General features: G+C 37.4%; 1 protein-coding gene across 1 annotated transcript; it reads right to left on the reverse strand.

Annotated features, from left to right (window-relative positions):
* Nucleotides 1-1,059: 1,059 nt before the first annotated feature.
* LOC149216499 (uncharacterized) lies at nucleotides 1,060-2,114 on the reverse strand. Its single transcript, XM_089391209.1, has one exon. It carries the CDS (start codon nucleotides 2,071-2,073, stop codon nucleotides 1,393-1,395), a length of 681 nt encoding a protein of 226 aa, XP_089247335.1. The 5' UTR covers nucleotides 2,074-2,114; the 3' UTR covers nucleotides 1,060-1,392.
* Between the last annotated feature and the right edge of the window lie 23,351 nt (nucleotides 2,115-25,465).

A 25,465-nucleotide genomic window follows, 5' to 3' on the forward strand; every position in this document is an offset into this window, starting at 1 on the left:
TTGAATGGTCTAGCAAGAATGGAGGATCCTTGATGCAATCTCTTATCCTTACCAAGACTTGCTAGTGGTGGAGCCATCCCAAGGCATGAGACATCTATAAGAGAAAAATGCGGATTATACTGAGAGCTATGAATAAAAACATATAGCGAGAGAGACTAAACATTCCTAGGCTCAAAAGGTCCTCCTAGTTCGGGAGGGGGAGGTGGGGGAGGAAGGGGTGAGACAACATTGTCTTGCTAGTTTGCAGCGGGGTGGGGGAGGAAGGGGTGAGACAACACGGTCTTGCTAGTTTGCACTAGCGAGAAGTATGAAGCACCTCATGCTTGGAGAGAAAATTAAACATCCAGATGACCAGAGCGCTGAGAGGGATGATGCCAACCATAGCCTAGGAGGAGGAAACAACATGGCTAGCCCAACTTTTCCCTCCTGATTGTGGAGTTGGCAGTCCAACTTGCCTAACTAAAAGACCTTGGAACTAAGCAAGGGAATAGGCGATAAAAACCCTGATAAATGAGAATTAAAATCGAATTGTAAAACGAACCTAATATTGTTACAATCTATACCAATATTTTTAGATCTTAGGCTAAATCTTAATTCTCAATTGAGTAACCATTAATGACTAATCATTAAATATTGGATGATTGATAAAATTGTCCCTGCCATCTAAAACCGTGAAAAATGTATGGTTAGTGATATGAAACCACTGCAAATCCCTTGAAATTCCCCTTGGTGCAAATAACCATGCTAAATCATGAATGTGGTGCATGGCTCGTGTAACTTCTGCAAAACTTAAATGAACTCCTAAGGAAGCATGCCATGGGCTCCTAGGCCAGTGTAACAGGCTCAACCCTTTTTCCAGCTTACTGAGGGGAAAATTTATAATCAAATTATGCCCACCAAAAATAGAGAATAGAAAAGACAAGAGCCTAACCCTTCGCACATAATTCTAAAAGTGGGAGATCCATCACCATATATTTATTTTTAATAATGGTTAAAAGAACATACTTTATCATGTTGATCTATGCAAGGTCAGTGTTATTTAATATGAGAGAAGGGACTACCTTGTCCACATGAAAGGAAAAGGACAAGATAGGAGTCATTGCAAAGGTTGAGGAGAATTATTAAGATATGAATGAGCATATTTTATCATTCATTTCTCCTTAAAATAATTCCAAAAATTTTAACTGCACTGAAATAGCATAGTACGTTGAAAAATATGGACGGCAATGCTCAGTAGTCTGTCATCACGAGCAAACGTGGACTGTCAAAGTCATATGGAGCTCCACAAAATACGATTTATACGCTTTTATTTAATATTAATTCAAAAGTACCACATATTCATTATTGAACAATAGATGGGATACAGGTTGTTAATCTGTCTACCATTTTTTGTCAGGGGGCGTTTGCATACTTGGCCTTGTAATCATTCCAAAGCTCATCAACAGATTTACCAGTGAGATCATTGAAGAATCCCACGTCCCATCCATCGCGCAGTTTTGAATTCATCTTGGCAGTGAAACCAGAGGCAACGGTGTCGCAATACTGGAGAAAGTAAGCAGTTACATCGTAGCCATGGTCCCACTTATCACCGCTTCCAGGCTTAACCCAGTGCGATGGGGCGAAGCCCGCAGTGAGGCGAACATAATCCGCGATGCCTTCGATCAGCCCTGACGGCGCACCGCCTTTGCCGTCCCACTGCCAGACGTGGGTCATGTGGTGGTACAGAACGCCCGTGATCTCGTTCTTTACGTCGCCCTGGTAATTGGCAACGTACTCGGCGCTCAAGTGGATTTGGTCGTTGCTCGTGTAGGCGACTCCGCTCATGCTTTCTACAAACAGAGTTACCGTCTGCACGTTCTTCCTGTCGGCGGACGATTGCTGGGCGAAAGTCTGCCAGATGAATTGGGTGGCGGCGTCCATTATCTTGACGGCGTTGGCCCTTCCTATCTCGCTGTCAAATCTCGTCCTGCCATCGCTGCCCTCGGCCGAGCTGTTGACCACAAAGTCCAAGGCGTGGATGCGCTGTGCGGCCATTGCCAGAACAAGTAGCGCAGCACAGATGGCTGCTGTCATATTCAAGAAGCAGCAAAAATCAAAGTCTGAATGAATCGAGATAAGCTCAGGGCTTAGGTAGTGTAGTGCCAGTTTGGGAGCAACGGCTTATATAGAACGAGAAAAGCAGAAGACGCGTTGCTGGCGTGTTGGACTAAGTAATGGGGTCAACATAGGCCGGCGGACATTTGGAGGACAAAGGACTCAGCGACGCAAAGTGGTTAAACTATTTGTATGTGGCAATCAATGGTTAAACATTAGAATTGGTTTATTTTTTCTTTCAAGAATAATTAGAGAAATATATGTAAAATTGTTCCTTTGTAACTTTAAGTCAAATTGTTTCAAAAATTAGTAATGTGTCATAATGAACTTGACATTTTAATATTTTATATATATAAAAAAGAAAAACCCAGGGAAAAAGACACCCAGATAATATATTTATATATAAGGGAGATTATATATTTATTATTTATATATTTAAATTGATTTAAATATTTGAATATTTTGATTCAATATTAATTTTGATTATTATATAAATTATATAATTAATTTTTTTATTTTTTATTTTATAATTTATAATTTTTTATTATTATTGTTCTTGATTAGGGGTTTCTTGTAAATTTCAGGGAAATCTTTAGCCATTCTCAATGTATCCAAATTCCAGAAACTCAAGCAACCTAACAAATATTTCAAAAATATAAAAATACTTAAAAAATCTTAGATCTAATCTTAATGATAAACCACAGAGATTGATTTTCAATCAAACATAAATACAATGACTCCAGCAAACAATGCTAAAAAAATATAGATAACAAAAACCTCACGTCAATAATATAAGAGTATAAAAATTAAGAAAAAAAATAAACAAACAAACATTTTGAAGTGCGTGAAACTTACCAGGCACCCATTTTCATTTTCATTATGGTTTTATCACAGACAACGAGTTATTTTCTCGATTTTTTTGGAACTTTGAACCTTTGTAAATAAATAAATTCAAATGTGAAAACAAATGCGAAAGCGCGGGGTATTGCTAATCTTCGCACTTCGACTGTGGGTCGAAATCCAGAAGTAAATAATATATAAACAAATGCGGAAGTGCAGACTACGGAGATATTTCTAATCTCTGCACTCTGACTGTGGGCCCTTCGATCCTTTATTTTCAATGCAAATTGACTAAACAAATTTGGGAAATGTGTACAGTATTTAACACTTTAGGAATATTTTTTCTTTCCCATTTGGTTAGCTGGTTTTTTTAAATAGTCAAAACTCTCATTATATGTGCAGCTCGCTGAGAACCAGATAGCTTATCCACTAGTTTTTCTGGATATGCATGTTTTGAGAATGCCACACATTATGTTCATCATAAACAATTACCTGCAAAATGCCAACGTTGACCAGAGTTTTACAGAAGTTTACTCCGCAACCCAGTGATGGGTAAATCCCAGTAAATTTGTTGTGTATTTCACTTGGAGCTGCAACCTCCATTTATCATGGCAATGTAATTTATTTATGTTTTGACATATAATATAAGCAACCCAGTGATGGGTAAATGGGAGTAAGTTTGTTGTGTATTTCACTTGGCGCTGCAACCTCCATTTATCATGGCAATGTAATTTATTTATGTTTTGACATATAATATAAGTTTACTCTGCAACCCAGTGATGGGTAAATCGCAGTAAGTTTGTTGTGTATTTCACTTGGCACTGCAACTTCCATTTATCATGGCAATATAATTTATTTATGTTTTGACATATAATATAAAGTGTGTCTAGTTGTGTTATGGCATTAATCCTTCACAAGTAGATTTACGACAACCTCCTTTGTTTTATTCTGTTTTGTTGTGGGTAAAATTTATGTTTTAATTAATTGTATGTGTGGTTATGATATCTTTGCCGCAACCTATTTTTGAGAGTTGACTCCCAACTTATTTTTGATCCAGTTGACTTTTCCACAACTGAGCTTAGCGGGTTAAATATTGTTAGTGTAAAAACAAGTGTTTTACTAGTAGCCCCAAGAGTTAGCTCAAATGGTCAAGTCTGGGCCTCACCAAATGGGAGGTCACAGGGTCAATTCTCGAAAGCTCTTGGGGTCAGGTCTGTGATGGCCGAAAGGTTTGATCCCCGTTGATCAGCCTAGTCTAATGAATTGGCCGAAAGGTTTGATCCCCGCCGATCAGCCTAGTCTAATCGTGGACGTAGTGGCCACCCAATGACTAAGGGTGGTCGTGAACCAAAAAAAATGTTTTTACTAGCAATAAAAATTTGTTTTGAGGGCATAATTTTTGAAGTATATTTACGAGCAAGTAGAAAGTTTGTTTTTTTTTTTTGTTTTTTTTGGGTCATAAATGGAAACATCAAGCACAAGCTTGACTAATCCTAAGATAACTCAATTTAATGGAAAAAGTTATGATTATTCGGCTATTACAATGAAGGCCCTGTTTTCGTCTCAAGACATTTGGAATTTGGTTGAGAATGGTTTTCCAGAACCAGCAGATGTAGTAGCATACAATGTCTTGTCTCAAGTATAAAGGGATTTTTTAAGGGACAACAGGAAGAATGATTAAAAAGTTTGATTCTATATTTTCCAAGCAGTTATTGAAAGTATTTTCCCAAGGGTTGCAGCAGCAATGAAGTCCAAGCAAGCATGAGACACCCTCCAGATAACCTACCAAGGCATGGCAAAAGTCAAGACAACAAAGCTACAAATGCTAAGGAGATATTTTGAAACACTTTGTATGAAAGAATTTGAGAATGTAAACTCGTTTTTTACACATGTAATTGGGTTCGTTACACAAATCAGGTCTCATGGTGAGACACTCGAAGAAAGGAGAATAGTTGAGAATTTTTTGAGAAGTTTTCCAGCAAGGTTTGATGTCACTGTTGTGGCCATAGAAGAGACAAAGGATCTCTCACAGTTCTCAGTGGATGAGCTTCATGCATCACTGATTTCTCATGAACATAGACTGAATAGAGCGACAAGATTCTCATTGGAGCATGCCTTTAAGACACAAGTTTCCTTTGGTCAAGGTCGAGGTAAAGGAAGATCATATGCTAGAGGAAGAGGAAAAACCCACACAAAGGTGGAAGAAGCAACCCTTCAAGCTCAAGTGGAAGGGGCAACAATCAAAATCCAAGTCAAGGCCCAAGCCAAAATCAAGCACAAGGTCAGAGATATGATAAATTGTTGAGTCCCAAACCTGCATCTTCCCTATATACCTTTTCAGCCTTCTTTTCCATTTATTTGATCCACCAGGCTGTCAAATCATTGCATATTAGTCTAAAAAGAGCTTATGAAATGGTTTCCTAACTATGTTTATGACTGCTGTTTGATTTAGATTTTTGTTCAAGCAGCTGCGGAAACTTGTCACTTTCCGCAGCCAGCTCAAGTTTCCGCAGCCATTTTGTTAAAGACTATGTTACAGGTGTCCAATGGAGAATCCGGCCACATGGGCAAGCTGCAAATGACATGTACATGGAGCGTGTCCCTTCAGTTCAGCCGAATCATTCACAAACATCCATGGTCAAAGACGGTCAAAGGAGGGGTCAAACCAAGAGTTTTGCAGTGGCACGACTCTTTTTTGCCCACGTGAAGGTTTGCGTGGCAAGATCCTCAATTTCCGGAGGTGTGCCAACACTTGTGGATCAATCCGTGAACTGAATCGAGCAGCCACCACTCCATGGATTTAACTGTCATAATTACCATACCGCTAGATCTCAGGCCATGGAGATTTACGTGTCTGTTTGGCAGCGTAGAATCTAGGAATTAGTTATAGCATTTTCACTTATAAATAACGCTTTATCAAATGCTTGACAGTTTTCTTTTTCATATGTAATCTTGACTGTGTTTTACGAGCCACTGTACCATGCTCTATTTCTATGTTTTTACTGCACTTTAATATATGAGAAGACAACATTCTTGAGTTCCATTTGTGATTGAGTATTGATTGGCTGAGATTGCAGAAGGCCTCTGTACACCAAAGCCCTGTATCTACTGTATAATTTATTGCCTTCTTTCATTATGTTACTACTTTTATAATTAGTTGCCTGTATATATATTTCCTGATGTTTATAACTAACTGCTGTTCATCTTTTCCTTTTATGCTTTCTTATGGTTGCTAGCTGATCAGTCTTTGTCTTTCAGGTTCTTGTAGGCAGCCCGGGCAAATTACATAGTTTTAATGACTACTGACATGAGATCATCTTGTCCTTTCTGCTGATTCATTTACTGAGTTTTAATTCCAGCATTGTCATTTCTTTCAGTTTTGCTTTGCTTATTTACTTTTCTGCCACTTAGATATCATATTACTCATCTGTTTATGATTTCCTTCCTATAGCCAAGCGACTCAATTAGTGAGGAATCAGAATATTATTTGATGTAGTATGATTTAGTTTGCTTTCCTGCAAGTTAGAGATTAAATTACTTATGTCATTTTCAAGAATTGAAATATGAATGAGTAGTTAAATCTTAGTTTCCTTTTATGCAATTTGATTTCCTGCAATTTAGATATCATATTACTCAGCTTGTTTATGATGACTTCCTATAGCCGGAGCGAGTCGAAAGGTGAAGGGTTAGAATGTGGGTTGAAGTAGTGTGATTTAGTTTGCTTTGCTTTTAGTCTTTGAGTTGCTTTGAGTTCAGTTTTTATTTTCTCTTCATACAACAGTAAGGATACTGGGCCATTGTCACTAGTTCACTGTTTTGGTACATTTATTTCCTTTTGAAAATTGATTTCATCATAGTCAGTTTGAAACCTTCTTTTTGAGAACTTTAAAGTTTGGAAAATCATTGTAGAAATCACCATTACCATCCATACTTGACTTTCAAGTTCGCCATCTCACACTAGGGGATCCACAGAAGATAAACCCAAAAACAAACCAAAAACTCACAAACGACAAAGAGCTAAAAAATCGGTTATCTTGCATATACAATGCACTTCACTTCAGTAGTTTACGACTCCCGGATTGAAATTTTAAATAGCAATTTAGGACACACTAAATTGACCAAACATTTTGGCGCCGTTGCCGGGGAAGTGAAATTAGGTAGCCAATTTCTTAAAAAAAAAACAAGAAAATTTCAAGGAAGGAAAATTGATAACCTCTTAAAGTATGCTCTCCTCTTGCACTTAGTGTGAACTGAAGGATTAGAAAAGAGAGAGTTATTGGTTTAATAATTTCTTGAGTATGCTCTCTTCTTGCACCTAGAGTGACCTGGAATATCAGAAAGAGAATTATTAGCCCGACTTGAAGAAAAATAAAAAAATGACATGCATAGAGCAAGAGATTCTAGGGGAAGGTTTTTAGCTAGGGCCAAGAGTTCGATTTTTACAACTCCATCTACTTCAAGGAATATACAAGAGACACCTCCATCATCTCCAACTCACACTCCTAGCCTTAGGATTCCTGGAATTCAAGAGGCAATAGTTGAATTAGAAGACTCTCCCACACCATCCATCGAATCTGAATTAGGAAAAGATCCTTTTTTTCCTTCTACAGGGGGACACATTGTAGTTGAAGAAGTAGAGTCACCTGAAGAAGAAGAGGGAGAAATTCCTCCTCGTTCGCCATTAGTAGAGGAACCAGAGGACTCTGAAGTCTCTAGGGAAACTATCATGACAGAGGAAGTAGTAAACAGATTCGGTAGAGGTAGAGGTAGAGGAGGAGGAGGAGGAAACAATGGAGGAGGTAGAGGTAACAATGGGGGAAATAGGGATGGAGATAACTCATTCGGATTTTCCTAAGGTCGATGAGGATTCTCGAGCAACAATGAAAAACATCTCACCATCTGTCCTCCCAAACTTTCATGGGTTAAGAAATGAGGATCCTGAAACATTTCTATTTGAGTTTGAGGTCGTATGTCGAACTTATGATTATCTGGAAGACTCTCAAAAACTCAAATTGTTTCCTTCAACATTGAAAGGAGCTGCTTTGAAATGGTTCATGGGATTAGTCATTCAATCCATTAGGACTTGGGAAGATATGAAACAAACATTTTTGGATAGATACCTGGACTATTGTATGCCCACCAATCACAAGGATGAGGTATTCAAAATGGTGCAAAGAGAAGATGAAAACTTAGAAGATTTACTTGAAAGATTTCAATACAACCTGAAAAGAGCAAAAATGAATAACTTAGATGAGGAAACCTTGAAAGCCCTTCTATTAAAAGCCATTAGAGATGAATGGATAGATATTTTGAACATGATGGGAAAAGGAGATATATCTCAACTTCCACTTCATGATATAGCAGAGCTATGTGTCCATCTCTCAAGGGGAAAATCTAAAACTGGAAAAGGGCCTAGAGATCCTTCTCTCATTAGAGCAAACAAATTTGCAACTGGATCAGTAAGTAGGGCTGAGATTGGCAACATGCTTGATGAATTCAAAACTGATATCTTAGGGAGTCTTAGTGAGCAACTCGACACCCTTAAAATACAAAACAAACAGAAAGCAGAAGCTGAAGCTTTGGCCATATTTTGCCCAAAATGTAGAAAGAAACATGCTCTAAGGGAATATCCCTTGGATGCAAAAGTTGTAGAAACATGCGTGATTTGTTCAGAAAACCATGAGACCAAGGATTGTCCTTCAATTCATGGGCTCAAAGTTGTCTTTCAAGAAGATCCAAATACAATTGAGTCTCTCTGTTTTGTTGCAAGGAGACCTTGGCAAGGGCAACAAAACCAAGGGTTTAACAACTCTATGAACTTTCAAACCCCACCAAATTGGAATCCTTGGCAACGACCTTGGTCCAAACCTCAAAATCCTTTTCAATCATGGGTACAAGGTATGCAAAATCCTTATGGGAGATTTGCTCAATTTTATCAATATCCTCCATATTTTCAAAACCAACAAGCACCACAACTTCCAAATCAAAGTCCACAACTATCATTGCCATTTCCACAACAACAACAACCTTCTCAACAGAATCCAAATTTTCAAATCTTACTTCCATTCCAACAGAAGACCAATCAATTACCTTCCCAGCCATTGCCGAACCCCAACAATAAAAACCCTCAAAATGCTTACATGGTAGAAGGACAAAAATTTCCTACCTATATGATTGTTCCTCTCAATGATGTACAACTTAGATCTGGTAGAGTTTTAGATAAGCCTTCTATAGATGCTCAAAAGCAAAGCATTTTTGAGGAAGATTCTCTTGAAGCCAACAAAGGTTCTGAAACATCTCTTCAAACCCAAGCATTCAAAAAGAAAAAGAAAAAGAGTCAACCCCCACAACTCCTATAGTTGAGCAACTTGCAACTTCATCCACACCTCTTTTTCCTGAAAGATTACAAATTGACAAAGGGGTGGAAAAATAAATCTTGTTGCCTGACTATGATTTCCTAAATGAATTAAAGAATGTCTGTATCAAGATTCCCTTGTTACAAGCCATTAGAGAGATTCCTATTCTAGCAAAAACATTAAAGGAGTTGAGTCTTAAAAGACCAGGAAGGAAACCGAGAGATATAAGAAGAATCCACCTGGTAGGAAAAATTGCGGATATCGTGATGGGAAAAATTACTATGCAGAAGTATGTAGATCTCGGTAGTCCAATTGTCAAAACACATATCAATGGGGTAGAAATTCCAAATACTTTGATTGATTTAGGGGCTGTTATCAACATTATGAGTAGATAGACTATGGAACAGTTGAAACTTCCTAATCTTCTTTTTACACCTACTTTACTACAACTTGCAGATCGATCAATTATCAAACCAGATGGTGTATTACAAGATATTTCGGTCTCCTTAGACTCTTGGGAATATCCAGTAGATTTTATGATTTTATCTCCCAAGAGTAATTTAGGAGGACACCCTATCATCTTAGGAAGACCTTGGCTAGCCACAACTGATGCTTTTATCAGTTGTAGGTCTGGGGATATGTATATTTCTGATGGTAATTCGACAAAGAAATTTAATCTGTATCCTCCAGCAAAAGCAATTACAGAAATGGGAGATAATGAGTGGGTTGATGATGAGGATACTATACAACATGTCTTTACCATTTCTGAAATCAGTGAAGATAGTCAAATTCTGAACACATTAGAAAACTTTGAAACATCTTCAGAATATGACCACACACAATTTCAGTTTAGATTCTGACATTGAGTATCTATCATCTAGACAAATGTCTCTTTTCTCTATGGAAGAGTTTGGTAGTTCCGCCATTGAGATCTTTCCAGGTAAAACAATGAATATCAAGAAAAACTTGGAAAAATCACAACAGGGAGAGCTAACCAAAACCTTGCAAAAACATTCTACTGCATTTGCATGGGAGTATACCGATATGAAAGGTATTGACCCTAAGACTTGCATTCATTACATCTATATCGAGGAAAACAGTAGACCAATCAGACAACCTCAGAGAAGGATGAATCCAAACCTTAGGGAGATAGTGAAAGAAGAGCTCCAAAAACTCCTCAATGTAAACTTCATTTATCTAATTTCAGATAGCCGATGGGTTTCTCCTTTGGTTATAGTACCTAAAAAGAATGGTAAATGGAGGGTATGCATTGATTACAGGGAATTGAACAAAGCAACTTTGAAGGATCACTTTCCTTTACCCTTTATCGATCAGGTATTAGATACTTTAGCAGGCAAAAAGTATTTTTCATTTTTGGATGGTTTTAGTGGCTATAATCAGATTCAGGTAGCACCTGAAGATCAAGACAAGACCACATTTACCTGTCCATGGGGAACTTTTGCTTACCGAGTACTTCCTTTTGGATTATGTAATGCACTTGCAACATTTCAAAGGGCAGTACTAGGAATCTTTTCTGATCTAATCCATGATTGTGTAGAGGTTTATATGGATGATTTTACAGTTTATGGTAATTCATTTGAAGAGGCATTAGAGAATTTGAAAAAAGTACTTATAAGGTGTAAAGAAACAAACCTTTCATTGAGTCATGAAAAATGCTTTATGATGTTTACTGAAGGTATTGTTTTGGGACATCATATTTTAGGGGATGGGATTAAAGTTGATAGATCAAAAGTTGAAGTCATCTCCAAGTTTCCTATTCCAAATTGTCAGAAAGATGTTAGAAGTTTTCTTGGATTTACTGGATACTATATAAGATTTATCGAAAACTTCAGCAAAACAACATCTCCACTCTTCAAATTACTTACAAAACATTGTGAATTCAAATGGGATCCTGATTGTCAATCTGCATTTGAAACTTTGAAAACAAGAATATCTGAAGCACCCATTTTGAGAGGACCAAATTGGAAACTTCATTTCCATATTTCTACAGATGCTTTAGATACAGCTCTAGGAGCTGTGTTGGGTCAAAAGGATTTAGTTCCTTATGCCATTTACTACACCAGTAAAAATTTGACTCCCACCGAGTTAAACTATACTGTGACTGAAAAAGAGTTCTTCGTTGTTGTTCATGCAATCAATAAGTTTAGACATTATATAACAGGCTATGAAACTTTTGTCCATACTAATCATTCTGCAATTAGATATCTAATAAACAAACTTGTTACTAATGGCATAGTTACAAGATGGCTCTTACTTTTACAAGAATTCAGTATTACTGTGTTGGATAGACCAGGGAAACAAAATACAGTAGCTGATTTCTTGTCTAGAATCCAAAATACTAATGAAGATTCTCCCGTAGAGGATAAGTTTCCAGATGAATATTTATTTGCAGTAACTAATAAGACTCCTTGGTATGTAGATATTGCTAACTATTTGGTTACAGGGAAGCTACCTCCACATTTATTTCCTAGTGAAAAAAGAAGAATTATTCAGGAGAGTTCGAATTATTCATCGATTTCTAATGAATTGTTTAAAATAGGGCTAGATTGTGTGATCAGAAGATGTGTTCGGGAAGATGAAATTCCTGACATCCTTAAGGCATGTCATGATGAACCATGCGGTGGACACTTTTCTGACAAAAGGACAACCTATAAAATCCTTTCTTTAGGATATTATTGGCCTTCCCTCTTCAAAGATACAAAACAATATGTCAGAAGGTGTGACAGCTGCCAAAGAGTTGGGAGACCGACTCTTTCAAATGAAATGTCATTACAACCATAGGTACTCATCGAACCCTTTGAAAAATGGGCTTTAGATTTCATTGGACCCATTAATCCACCATCTAAAAAGAAGAAGTATATATTGGTATGCACTGATTATGTCACTAAATGGGTAGAAGCCAAAGCATTGCCTTCTGCCACTGAAAATTCAGTTGTTCATTTTCTTTATGAGGATATTTTTACTCATTTTGGTGTCCCAAGAGAAATTGTGACAGATCAGGGAAGTCAATTTACATCTAACTTGATGGATAAGCTGATGGAAGAATACAAAATCAAGCACAGAAAATCTACTCCTTACCATCCGCAAGCAAATGGCCAAGTGGAGTCTACAAACAAAGTTCTTGAGAGCATCATCACCAAAACTATCCATCTACACAGAAGAGATTGGGCAGAGAGGCTTCCTGAAGCCTTGTGGGCCTACAGAACTACATGGAGGAACACAACAGGGCATTCTCCCTATGAACTTGTTTATGGGAAAGAAGTCCTGCTCCCCATTGAATTTCAAGTCAAGACTTTCAAGATGGCAGTTCAGTTGGGGATGAATCTATCAGAAGCCCAAAAGCACAGAATGGAGCAGTTGAATGAGCTAGATGAGATCAAACAAGAAGCAATTCTAAGAACTGATCTAGTTCAACATCAAAGAGCTAAGTGGCATGACAGATACATCAAAGAGAAAAAGTTTCAAGAGGGAGATTGGGCACTACTGTTTGATTCCAAGTTTAAAGACTTCAAAGGTAAATTTCAGACTCATTGGCTTGGGCCATATGAGATTGACAAAGTCTTTAGCAATGGAGCGGTAAGAATCAAGACCATTGATGAATTTCAAACTCCTCTCATTGTGAATGGCCACCGATTGAAAATTTATCATAACCCACTCTCAAAAAAGGAATTTGTCAAAATGTTTCAAGAGAATTCTACAATAAGGCTGGTGAAGAAGAATTCTTCTTCCCCACCAGCCTAGCCTTTGTTTCTTTCAGTTAATAAATAAATAAATAAATAATATATATATATATATATATATAATTTGTATAAGAATGAAAACCAATCACATATTGGCAGTCTTATACAGAAAATGTAGAGTGAAAATCAAGGACACCTAACACTATATTTTCCAAAAAAAAATCCCTTCTCTCCTTCTTTTTCCATCTTCACTCCACCTCATTTGCCATTCCACTCCATCTCCATCTCATTTTCATTTCACTTCACTCCGCTTCACTTTCACTCCATTCCACTCATTTCATTTTCATTTCATCAATAAAAGTCCCTTTTAGGACTATTTTCACTCAGTTAGTTATTATCTAACTATCTTTGTTCAGCTAAGAGGGTGTTGTGCAGTTTCCGCAGCTAGTAGCAGTTTCCGCAGCCACCACTCTGTTTTTCAAATTCACAGTCAAAATGTTAGTGCAATAATCATAAAAATGCAGGTGTAATTGAGCATATGCTATGAAGACATGGAGCATCTCCAAGACATCAAGGAAGAGCAGTTGGTTAAAAGCTATGAGCAAGAAATGACAAGGTTTCCAAAGGTATGAGCAAATTTTTTTAATCAAATAGCAATTAAAGTCATGATTATGCATAGTTATCAAACCATAAAAGCTCTACTATGTGTAATGATCGGTACGATAGCTCCATTACCCACTCCCATTCCACAATATTATTCCGCACACCATGCATTCATTTCTTAACGGTCTCATGATTGATTTTCGGGTTTAAACTCATAGTCGACTGCACTTTCATTTACCACCTGTACTCATGAGATGTGACCTATCCCATTACGGCTCCTCTCCATTGCATTTTCCGCAGCCATCCATTAAAACGTGTAATATTTCGTATGTAGCCATTTAATTCAAAAATCTCGACCTCACTCCATTCCCTTACCATTCTATTAAGATCATCCTCTTCACATACATCCGAATTTCATCTTGTGAACTCATTTGCAGCTGCTCATCCTCTGTTCCGCCTGTAATCCCGAAGCATTCCCGTTACCTGCTATCCATCTACCGATTGCAGCCACTGAATTTTACCATAAACCCTGCAACCGAGCCACCTTCCCTCTACTAAACCCTCACATGCAATTGAATTTTTAGTTGAAATTCAAAACATAGGAAGGAATGGGAAAATATCTAAGGGCAGAACCAGAAGGACCGAAATATTTAGAAGGTTACCCTCAAGCAAAAGATTTGCTGAAGAAAGCCAAATGGTTATGCTTCATCCAAAAGTTTAAGGGCTATAATAAAGAGGTAACCAAAGTTTTTGCACGGTCTTTCGATGGCCAAATAGTGGAGATTGGAGACTTGAAGCTCACGGTGACTGAAACAACAGTAGTAGCTGCCACAGGCTTACCCCAGGAAGGTGAGCTATGGTTCAAAAACAAAAGCGTGGACGAACATGCATGGAGAATTATGCTAAGAAACCCAGGTATGGACACCACTGTGTTTACGAAAGGAATTCCTGTTCATGCATTGAAAGAAGAATGAGCCAGTCTGCTGTTAGTTATCCAAAAATTTATCACTTGCGAAGGACGCTTTGGTTCAATGTACATGTACCATGCTAGACTGTTGATGAATTTCTTAGAGAGTCAAACCATTGCATATTAGTCTAAAAAGAGTTTATGAAATGGTTTCCTAACTATGTTTATGACTGCTGTTTGATTTAGGTTTTTTTTCAAGCAGCTGTGGAAACTTGTCACTTTCCGCAGCCAGCTCAAGTTTCCGCGGCCATTTTGTTAAAGACTATGTTACAGGTGTCCAATGGAGAATCCGACCACATGGGCAAGCTGCAAATGACATGTACATGGAGCGTGTCCCCTTAGTTCAGCCGAATCACTCACAAACAGGCATGGTCAAAGACGGTCAAAGGAGGGGTCAAACCAAGAGTTTTGCATGGCATGGCTATGTTTTGCCCACATGAAGGTTTGCATGGAAAGATCCTCAATTTCCGGAGGTGTGCCAACACCTGTGGATCAATCCGTGAACTGAATCGAGCAGCCACCACTCCATGGATTTAACTGTCATAATTACCATACCACTAGATCTCAGGCCGTGGAGATTTACGTGTCTGTTTGGCAACGTAGAATCTAGGAATTAGTTATAGCATTTTCACTTATAAATAACGCGTTATTAAATGCTTGACAGTTAGCTTTTTCATATGTAATCTTGACTGTGTTTTACGAGCCACTGTACCGTGCTCTATTTCTATGTTTTTATTGCACTTTAATATATGAGAAGACAACATTCTTGAGTTCCATTTGTGATTGAGTATTGATTGACTGAGGTTGCAGAGGGCCCCTGTACACCAAAGCCCTGTATCTACTGTATAATTTCTTACCTTCTTTCATTATGTTACTGCTTTTATAATTAGTTGCATGTATATATATTTCCTGATGTTTATAACTAACTGTTGTTCATCTTTTCCTTTTATGCTTTCTTATGGTTGCTAGCTGATCAATTTTTGTCTTTCAGGTTCTTGTAGGCAGCCCGGGCAAATTACATAGTTTTAATGACTACTGACATGAGATCATCTTGTCCTTTCTGCTGATTCATTTACTGAGTTTTAATTCCAGCATTGTCATTTCTTTCAGTTTTTCTTTGCTTATTTACTTTTCTGCCACTTAGATATCATATTACTCATCTGTTTATGATTTTCTTCCTATAGCCAAGCGACTCAATTAGTGAGGAATCAAAATATTATTTGATGTAGTATGATTTAGTTTGCTTTCCTGCAAGTTAGAAATTAAATTACTTATGTCATTTTCAATAATTGAAATATGAATGAATAGTTAAATCTTAGTTTCCTTTTATGCAATTTGATTTCCTACAATTTAGATATCATATTACTCAGCTTGTTTATGATTACTTCCTATAGCCGGAGCGAGTCGAAAGGTGAAGGGTTAGAATGTGGGTTGAAGTAGTGTGATTTAGTTTGCTTTGCTTTCAGTCTTTGAGTTGCTTCGAGTTCAGTTTTTATTTTCTTTTCATACAACAGTAAGGATACTGGGCCATTGTCACTAGTTCACTGTTTTGGTACATTTATTCCCTTTTGAGAATTGATTTCATCACAGTCAGTTTGAAACCTTCTTTTTGAGAACTTTAAAGTTTGGAAAATAATTGTAGAAATCACCATTACCATCCATACTTGACTTTCAAGTTCGCCATCTCACACTAGGGAATCCACAAAAGATAAACCCAAAAACAAACCAAAAACTCAAAAACGATAAAGAGCTAAGAAATCGATTATCTTGCATATACAGTGCACCTCATTTTAGCATTTTACGACTCCCGGATTGACATTTTAAATAGCAATTTAGGACACACTAAATTTACCAAACATAAATCTCAAGTCCAATGTCATTACTGTAAGAAGTATGGTCATTATGAAAATGAATGTAGAAAGAAGAAATATGACATTAGTAACAAGCTAAGTGTAAATTTCACAAAAGAAAATCAGAAACATGATAGCATGTTTTTATCTTGTAATGTAGCACAAGAAAAACAAAGTGATATATGGTATCTAGATTCAGGGTGTAACAATCACATGTCAGGGAACATAGAAATGTTTTCCAATCTAGATGAAAGTGTGAAATCTGAAGTGACATTAGGGACTGATAGCAAAGTCTCTATCATGGGAAAAGGAAGAGTTAATATCTTAACAAAGAAGGGAGAGAAGAAGTACATCTCAGATGTTTACTTTGTCCCCGGTCTGAAGCATAACCTCATAAGCATTGGATAGCTCATGCAAAAGGGCTACAATGTCTTTTTCAAAAATTATGTGTGCACAATTTTGGATAGGCCTCCAAGCAGACAACTGATTGCAAAGGTGCAAATGACAAACAATAGAATGTTTCCCCTAAAGATAAGATCAAATTTGAAAGAAGAAGGTGCACAAGAACAACTATCAATGAACTCACAAGAGGATGGAAGAAAAGAGGCAATTGTCACACAAGTGAACTATCAAGCAGAGGTCAAAGATGAAAACTGGTTATGGCATTTGAGATTTGGACATCTCAACTTTGGAGGTTTGAATTTGCTGCATAGGAAAGGCATGGTGAAGGGATTACCACTCATAGAAAAACCGAACAACCTATGTGAAGGATGTATCTTGGGCAAGCAACATAGAGAGACATTTCCAGCAGAGAAGTCAGTAAGGGCAAAGGCACCTTTGGAGATTGTCCACTCAAATTTATGTGGACCGATACAGACACCATCAATTGGTGGAAGCCACTATCTATTGACCTTCATAGATGACTACACATGGAAGACGGGTATATCTCCTAAAACAGAAAAGTGAAGTGTTTGAGCGCTTTCGCCAATACAAAGCTCTTATTGAGAAGCAAAGTGGACACTACATCAAAGTCCTCAGGACTGACAGAGGTGGAGAATACATCTCAAATGATTTCCTTCGTTTTTGTAGGGAGCATGGAATTCACAAGCAATTTATAACAAGATATACACCTCAGCAAAATGGTGTGGCGGAAAGGAAGAAAAGAACCATTATGGAAATGGCCAGGAGTGTGTTGAAGGCAAAGCATTTGCCAAATGATTATTGGGCTGAAGCTGTCGCTTGTTTAACATATATCTTGAATAGATGTCCAACCAAAAGCGTCCAGAACGTGGTTCCTGAAGAGGCATGGAGTGGAAGAAATCATAGCGCCACTCACATGAGAGTTTTTGGATGTGTGGCTTATGCACATGTCCCCGATGAGTTGAGGAAAAATTTGGACAACAAGGGGGAGAAATGTATATTTGTTGGATACAGTGATGAATCCAAGGCATACAAACTCTACAATCCATTAACCAAGAAGGTCATAATCAGCAGAGATGTGCAGTTCATAGAAGAGGAAGCATGGGATGGAAGTTTAGAGAAGACAATCAATGTCAAAGCATGTATACCACATGAGGACAAAGAGGAATTGACAGCAGCAAACAATTCCTCAACAGTGACTCCCTCTACTCCTATTCAAGCACAACAAAGTAGACAACAAGGAACACCATCAACAAATAATAGGACAATGTCACACAGTCAAGCAAGTGCTTCTCCAAGCACGCTGCAAAGCGCAACACCAAGTGACATGTCAAGCCCATCTTCAGCAAGCACAAGAAGACCAAAATTCAGAAATCTAAATGAAATTTATGAGCAAGATGAGGTTGATAGCAGCGCTGGTTTGAATTCATTTTTTTCTTTTTTTTGTCATGTAGATGACCCAATCCACTTTGAATATGCAGTCAAAGAAGAAAAATGGGTTGCGGCAATGGAGGAAGAAATATAAGCAATAGAAAAGAATAACACATGGTAGTTAATGAACCTTCCAAAAGGAAAACAAGTCATTGGAGTGAAGTGGGTATATAAGACCAAGAGCAATGTCAATGGTAAGATTGAAAGGCATAAAGCAAGGCTAATTTTCAAAGGATACAAGCAGCAACATGGAAGAGATTATGCAGAGAGGTTTGTGCCAGTTTCAAGGATGGAGACGGTGCATATAGTTGTGGCGATTGTCGTGCAACATAAATGGAAAGTGTATCAAATGGACATAAAGTCAACGTTCTTGAATGGAGTGCTAAAATAGGAAGTGTATGTTGCGTAACCGCCTGGTTATGAGGTAAAAAGCAAAGAAGACAAAGTGCATTAGTTGAGGAAAGCTCTTTATCAATTGAAGCAAGCACCATGTGCATAGTGCAACAGGATAGATGCCTACTTGTTGGAAAATGGGTTCGACAAATGTGACGATGAGCCTACTCTCTACATCAAAGAGAGTGATGGTAAGATTCTTATTGTCATCTTATATGTAGATGATTTAATTTTTATAGGAAGTAATGATTTCTTCATCGTTGATTTCAAGCAAATCATGAAGAATGAATTTGAAGTGACTGACTTGGGCTTGTTAAGATATTTTTTTGGCATAGAAGTGAAGCAAACATAAAATGGAATTTTTAGCTCTCAAGCAAAGTATGTGGCAGACATTTTGGAGAGGTTTAAAATGTAGAACAACATGCCCGCACCAACTCCAACTATCATGGGGTTGAAGTTGAGCAAAGAAGATTGCAGCAGCAATGTCAATCCAACATTATAAAAAAGTATGATAGGCAGCTTGATGTATTTGACCGTGACTAGGCGGGATATAATGTATGCAGTGAGTTTGGTGTCGACGTTCATGGAGACACCCAAGGAGATACATTGACAAGCAGCAAAAAGAATCCTAAGGTATGTCAATTGGACAATACAGTATGGCATTTTGTACACCGCAATAGATGATTTAAGGCTGGTTGGTTACACTGACAGTGATTGGGTAGGAAGTGTCGATGACAGAAAGAGCACGCCAGGATATGTTTTTCATTTGGGTTCTGGATCCGTTTCATAAGCGTAGAAGAAGCAGCCAATAGTTTCATTGTCAACACCAGAAGTTGAATATGTCACCGCAGCAGTAGCAACGTGTTAGGTAGTGTGGATGAGAAGGATGTTGAGGGATCTTCGCCACGACTAAGGGGGAACGACAACTATTTTTTGCAACAACACCTCAGCAATGGCATTGTCAAAGAATTATGTTTTTCACAAGAGGACTAAGCATATTGATGTTAAATATCATTTTATCAGAGAGTTGATTAACAATGATGAAATTGTGTTGTAGCACTGGAGGTCACAGGAACAACGTGTTGATATTTTCACAAAGCCATTCGCATGTGAAAAAATTGTTTATCTCAAATATTGTTTGGGAATTGTCAATGGCGACAGTTGTGGTTAAGGGGAAGTGTTGGAAATAATAATCCCAACCACCGCCTTAAACATAGTGACAAACACCATGCTTGCCCATTCAACCACTGCACGGTTGTGATTTTATTTGCAAGCGAAAGGACTGAAGTCAGAGCAGAAGTACAACCCTGACCATTCTGAAACACAACAGAGGAGTTCAGGCATTTAATAAATTTTGGTAAATAGATATGGGCAAACATTTACTCTGCGAGTGTTTTCCACACTCCACAACCCCTCCAAGTTTAGAAAATCATTTACTATGTAAAATCACCCATGTTGCATATTAAATATTTTCTTTGTCATGTAATTAATGTCAAATTTGTATGTTAAGATAAATATGGATGTAAAAGTCGTTTGTAATGTTGGGCAAGTTAGAGAGCGAGACTCTGTGAGGTAGTGAGGAGAAAATCGCGGAGAAAATATTGTTGGGCGTGTGAAAACTAGTTTTACGGAGTTTTACAGAAGTTTACTCTGCAACCCAGTGATGCGTAAATCACAGTAATTTTGTTGTGTTTTTCACTTGGAGCTGCATCATCCATTTATCATGCGAATGTAATTTGTTTATGTTTTGACATATAATATAAAGTGTGGCTAGTTGTGTTATGGCATTAATCCTTCAAAAGTAGATTTAGGGAAACCTCCTTCATTTTACTTTGTTTTTTTGTGCTTAAAATTTATGTTTTAATTAAGTCCGTGTGTGGTTGTGATATCCTCGCCTCAGCCTATTTATGAGCTAGTTGACTTTTCCGCAACCGATTTCTGAGCTCCTTTGCCCTTGTAAAATTTTTCTAACATGTGTAAGGATAGACGTGCAATGTAGCCTTGTGGTTTCTGGTTGACTCTGCTGAAGTCCTTTTTTCCCTACAGGCCAACATTGAGAAAGTCACAGAGGATTTTCTCCAACCATCAATAGGCTGCAGTGGATGAAACCTAACAACACGAGTAATAACATGGGTGGAAGCAAGAACATGGAATTTATTTATTGTTTTAAAATGAAATGCTAAAGGAGCTTGGCTTGAGGATGATGTTGACTCCGGAATTTTACGCCTGCAGTAGCTCGGTTACAAGCAAGAGCTTAAGCATCATATATCATAGCATTATTACTGTTAGCTATCCCTTTTAAGCAAGATCTTAAGCATCATATATTATAGCATTATTGCTGCTAGCTATCCCTTTCATTTGCTGCATACATATTATTTCAAATAACTCACTCAACTACTAATAATCTTCCTTACTTGATTGTATACCACCCAATTAACTTACGACTAGATATAGCTCCATTAAAGTTATCGACTAACATCATTAACCGAATAAATTGTTTCTATGCTACCATCATTCTGGTGGGTAGAATTAACTACCAACAACGAGTTGACACTTCACTTGCAGGGTGAATCCTAAGATCAATACAAGTGTAGTGTGGCATTAATGTTAGTGAACATAGGTTTTAATCTCAACAATATAATGGCTCAATCGACCGTGATGCTCGAATTGTCAATAGGACAAAGAAAAATCCCTCGGGTGGCCATACTATTATTCGTTTCCTTCATAAGGTAATGTGTCATGTGATCCTTTAATGCATTTAACACATATATTTGTTTACTTTACCAATCATAATTATAAGAATTTAGGGCCAATATCACTCTGTCGATTTGGTTTAAGAGCAGAGATTCACTTGAAATATTTGTAAGTTTTTAATTTATTACTAAGCTTGAAATTTATTATGAAAACTCATGTCCAGTAGTTTGTTGGGCTTACAATGTGCTTACCACTGCCAACTATTCGCACTGGCCATGGTGCGAATATAAAATTTTTGGATGAATTTCCGCTTAGAGTGTCCAAGCACCAAGGTCATATCTCTCTTATGGAAGTGCTTCTGGCGAAGACCTCTTGGAAACTGAGTGTGGAGGCTGATTTCTTCACACTCTCACACAATCAACTTCTTAATCAACTTCTTCAACATAAATTGATTGTGCAAGAGTGCGAATAAAACAAATTTCTCCTCACCAGTACACAATTGCTATGGACACTTTTTAACTTTGGATGGAGGGAATCTATTATATTATATGCAATTAACTTTTAAGTGCACATAGTATCATATTTTTTTATAATTCAAAATATATATTTAATTAAAACTTAAACATAAATTAAGTCCAAAATACTATTAACTTTAAAATGGTCTGGAATCCCTTGCCAACATCATCTCAGGCTCTTACACTCTTCCTCTTCTGCATTGCAATTCCTCAATAGATGTCGTGTGCCGTCGGTAATGGAAGCTATGTGTTTGTAGGAGAAAACACCACAAAATTCGCATTGCAAAGTTCAAAAGTCATCGTGCCTCTGCTTTACGTAATCTCAATAAGATTAACACAACATTCATAAGGTTACGTTTAAATAATCTGAACAAGATCATTAAGAATCTCCAAAGGTTAGGGCACATTGAATCGGCAGGGAGAGGCACACTAATGGATTGAGTATGAAACCTACAAGCTCCGAGACTCACCTGGAACTTACTTTTCCATAATAAATAGATGTGATTGTTCTAAATTAGAATCCCTTCATATGATAGAAAGCCCCTAGATGCAACACAATATAAGAGTTTGCTTGTTTTCTTTTGTGAATGAACCTTTTTTTATTTCCTAAGATTATAAGTTCTTGCTAACTCTACTGCATACGAAAATATAAATATACATTTGTTCCACTCTCTTCCAACTTATTAAATATTGTTTGAGTTTGGAGCCCCATCTCTTTGTTTACACTCCTTCAAAGCGAAAAAGAGTTTTAAGGCCCCACTTTTTCAAAATAGAGAGTAAAATCAATTGAACATTGATCAAAGTGAGAGGGGATTGCAAGGCTTACTCTAAAAGGATCAAATAAGGCTTCTTTAATACAAGTTCATAGAGTGGGGACATCAACATGGAGATAGGACATATGGAGCTCTCTAGTGGGGGTGAACTACAATGCGTTTGGTTAAATACAAGCATACCTCTGTCAAAAATAAAACGAATCAACTTTGTTAAACGATTGAGCAACTTAGAGGTGTGAAACACCACCTATAAGACTGCCTCTACAGTACATGCTCTGTCTTCCATATATTACATGTGGAATATATATAAAAAGCACACATTTAGGGAATTTGAACTGAATCCTATAAAACAGGAACATAATCCTAATCTAGGGTTCGGTTTGAACTGTTTATACATTAATCTCAACACTCCCCTTTAATGGAGAAATGGATTCACAGATATGCCTAACACTTCCCTAAACAACTCAAATTTGATTCTACCAAGAAGTTTGGTAAAAATATCAGCAGCATTGTCACAACTATTACAATACTCAATATGGATTTCTTTTTACTGAACTTTCTCCCTGACAAAATGAAACTGTGTATCGATATGCTTTGTGTTCCTATGAAATACTGGATTATTTGCAAGTTTGATGGAGCTCTGGTTGTCGCATTTGATTATTGTTGCAACCTTCTGTTCCTCTCCAGAATCAAGGAGAAGTCTCCTCAACCAAACTGCTTCACATGTTGCTGCACACACAACGTCATAATCAACTTTTGCAGAAGACAATGATACTTTGTTCTGCTTTTTTCTACTCCATGTAATGACCCCGGATCCAATGCTAAATGCATAGCCTATTATGGATCATCTGTCATCTACATTTCCAGTAGATAATACATGTCAATATAACATCACACGAATCAGTATAAACAATACCAAAATCTAAGGTTCCCTGGAGATACCTTAAAACACCTTTCGCTGCAACCCAATGGCTCTCAAAGGGCTTTGATATAAAAGGGCTCAATGCGTTGACTGCATAAGCCAAATCAGGCCTAGTTGTAGTCAAGCATATTAGACTCCCAACTAGTTGTTTATACAACGTCGCATCTGCCTCCTTAGATCCATCATCATTCTGAAGGTTTAAATTCTGTTATAAAGGTACCAATGCAACTTTGCACTGATCCATTTTGAAATTTTCCAGTAAGCTCCTTACATACTTACTTTGTGACATAAAAGTTTGTCCAGAATCCCTCCAGACTTCCAAACCCAAACAATAGTGTAGCTCTCCAAGGTCTTTCATCTCAAAAACTTGTGACATCTGCTCTTTGATTTCTTTAATGAAATTATCAGCATTCCCTATAATGATTAGATCATCTACATATAAAGAAATCAAAACAATCCTCCCCTCTTTATCAAACACAGTATAAAGATTATGGTCATTTTTGCTCATTTAATAACCATGCTGTAAGAAAAATGAATCAATTTTGTCATACCATGACCTGGGTGCCTGTTTTAGTCCATACAACGCTTTCTTCAACCTGCAAACTAAATACTCTTCACCCTGTTTAACAAACACCTCGGGTTGCTCTAAGTAGACTTCTTCTTTTAAGTCCCCATTTAAAAATGCATATTTAACATCTAGCTGGTGAATCATCCAATGGTGTTTGGTAGCTAAAGAAATTAGCATTCTGATTTTATTTTATTTAAATACAGTGGCAAATGTTTCATCATAATCTATGCCTTCTTGCTGTGAATACCCCTGTGGAACCAGCCTAGATTTATACTTATCTATGCTCCCATCTGCTTTAAATTTAGGCTTATACAACCATTTTCATCCTATGGGTTGTTTTCCTTTAGGTAGTTTAACTAAATCCCAAGTTTTGTTTTTGAGAATTGATTCATATTCCTCTTCCATAACAACCCTCCATTCACTATATTGACTGGTTTCTTTATAACTAGAGGGTTCAACAACATTCATCATACTAGTTATAAAATCATTTTCCCTATATCTTGCTGGCAACTAAGCTTTCCTACTTGATCTCCTGAGTGGTGGGGTAGCTTCAAACCTTGTCTGATCATCATTTTCTAGACTTGGCTTGACAACTACATCATCTTCTTTCCCTTCCTGCTGCTGCTGCATCTGCTCATTGTTGTCACCTGATTCATCACTTCCTTCTTCCACCAACAAGGGCACGTGCCAATCTTCATTAGCACTCTCATGGCTTCCATCATTAACCTGCTCATGAAACACTACATCTCTGCTCGCAAACACTTTATGAGTAGAGGGATTAAACAATTTGCAAGCCTTAAATTCTATACAATACCCAACAAAGATACATTTGATGGCCTTTGTGTCAAGTTTATTTCTATCTTCCTTTGGGATATGGGAAAATGCTTTGCAACCAAAAACTCTCAAATGCTTAACTGCAGGCTTATAACCAGATAAAGCTTCAAAAGGAGTTTTAAAATCTAAACTCCTTGTTGGACTCCTATTCTTTAGATATACTGCAGTTTTAATCGCTTCAGCCCAAAAGCAATTATAAAGATTCTTACCTTTTAACAAACTGGGAGCACACTCCACAAGGGTTCTGTTCTTCCTCTCTACAACCCCGTTTTTTTGAGGAGTGTGGGGTACTGTAAACTACTGATGTATCCCATTATCTTTGCAGTATTTGAGTATACAAGCTTTCTTGTACTATCCCCCTTGATCTGAGCAGAGAATCTTGATGCATTTATGTGTCTACTTTTCAACCATACTTCTGAACTCCTTGAAGTATTCAAAATTGTTGCTCTTCTTCCTGAGGAAATACACCCAAGTAAATCTAGTACAGTCATCAATAAACAGTAA

Source organism: Pinus tabuliformis, chromosome 1_1 (genome assembly GCF_031772625.1).
Source record: "Pinus tabuliformis cultivar Carrire ecotype Pingquan chromosome 1_1, CPIR1, whole genome shotgun sequence".
Taxonomy (NCBI): domain Eukaryota; kingdom Viridiplantae; phylum Streptophyta; class Pinopsida; order Pinales; family Pinaceae; genus Pinus; species Pinus tabuliformis.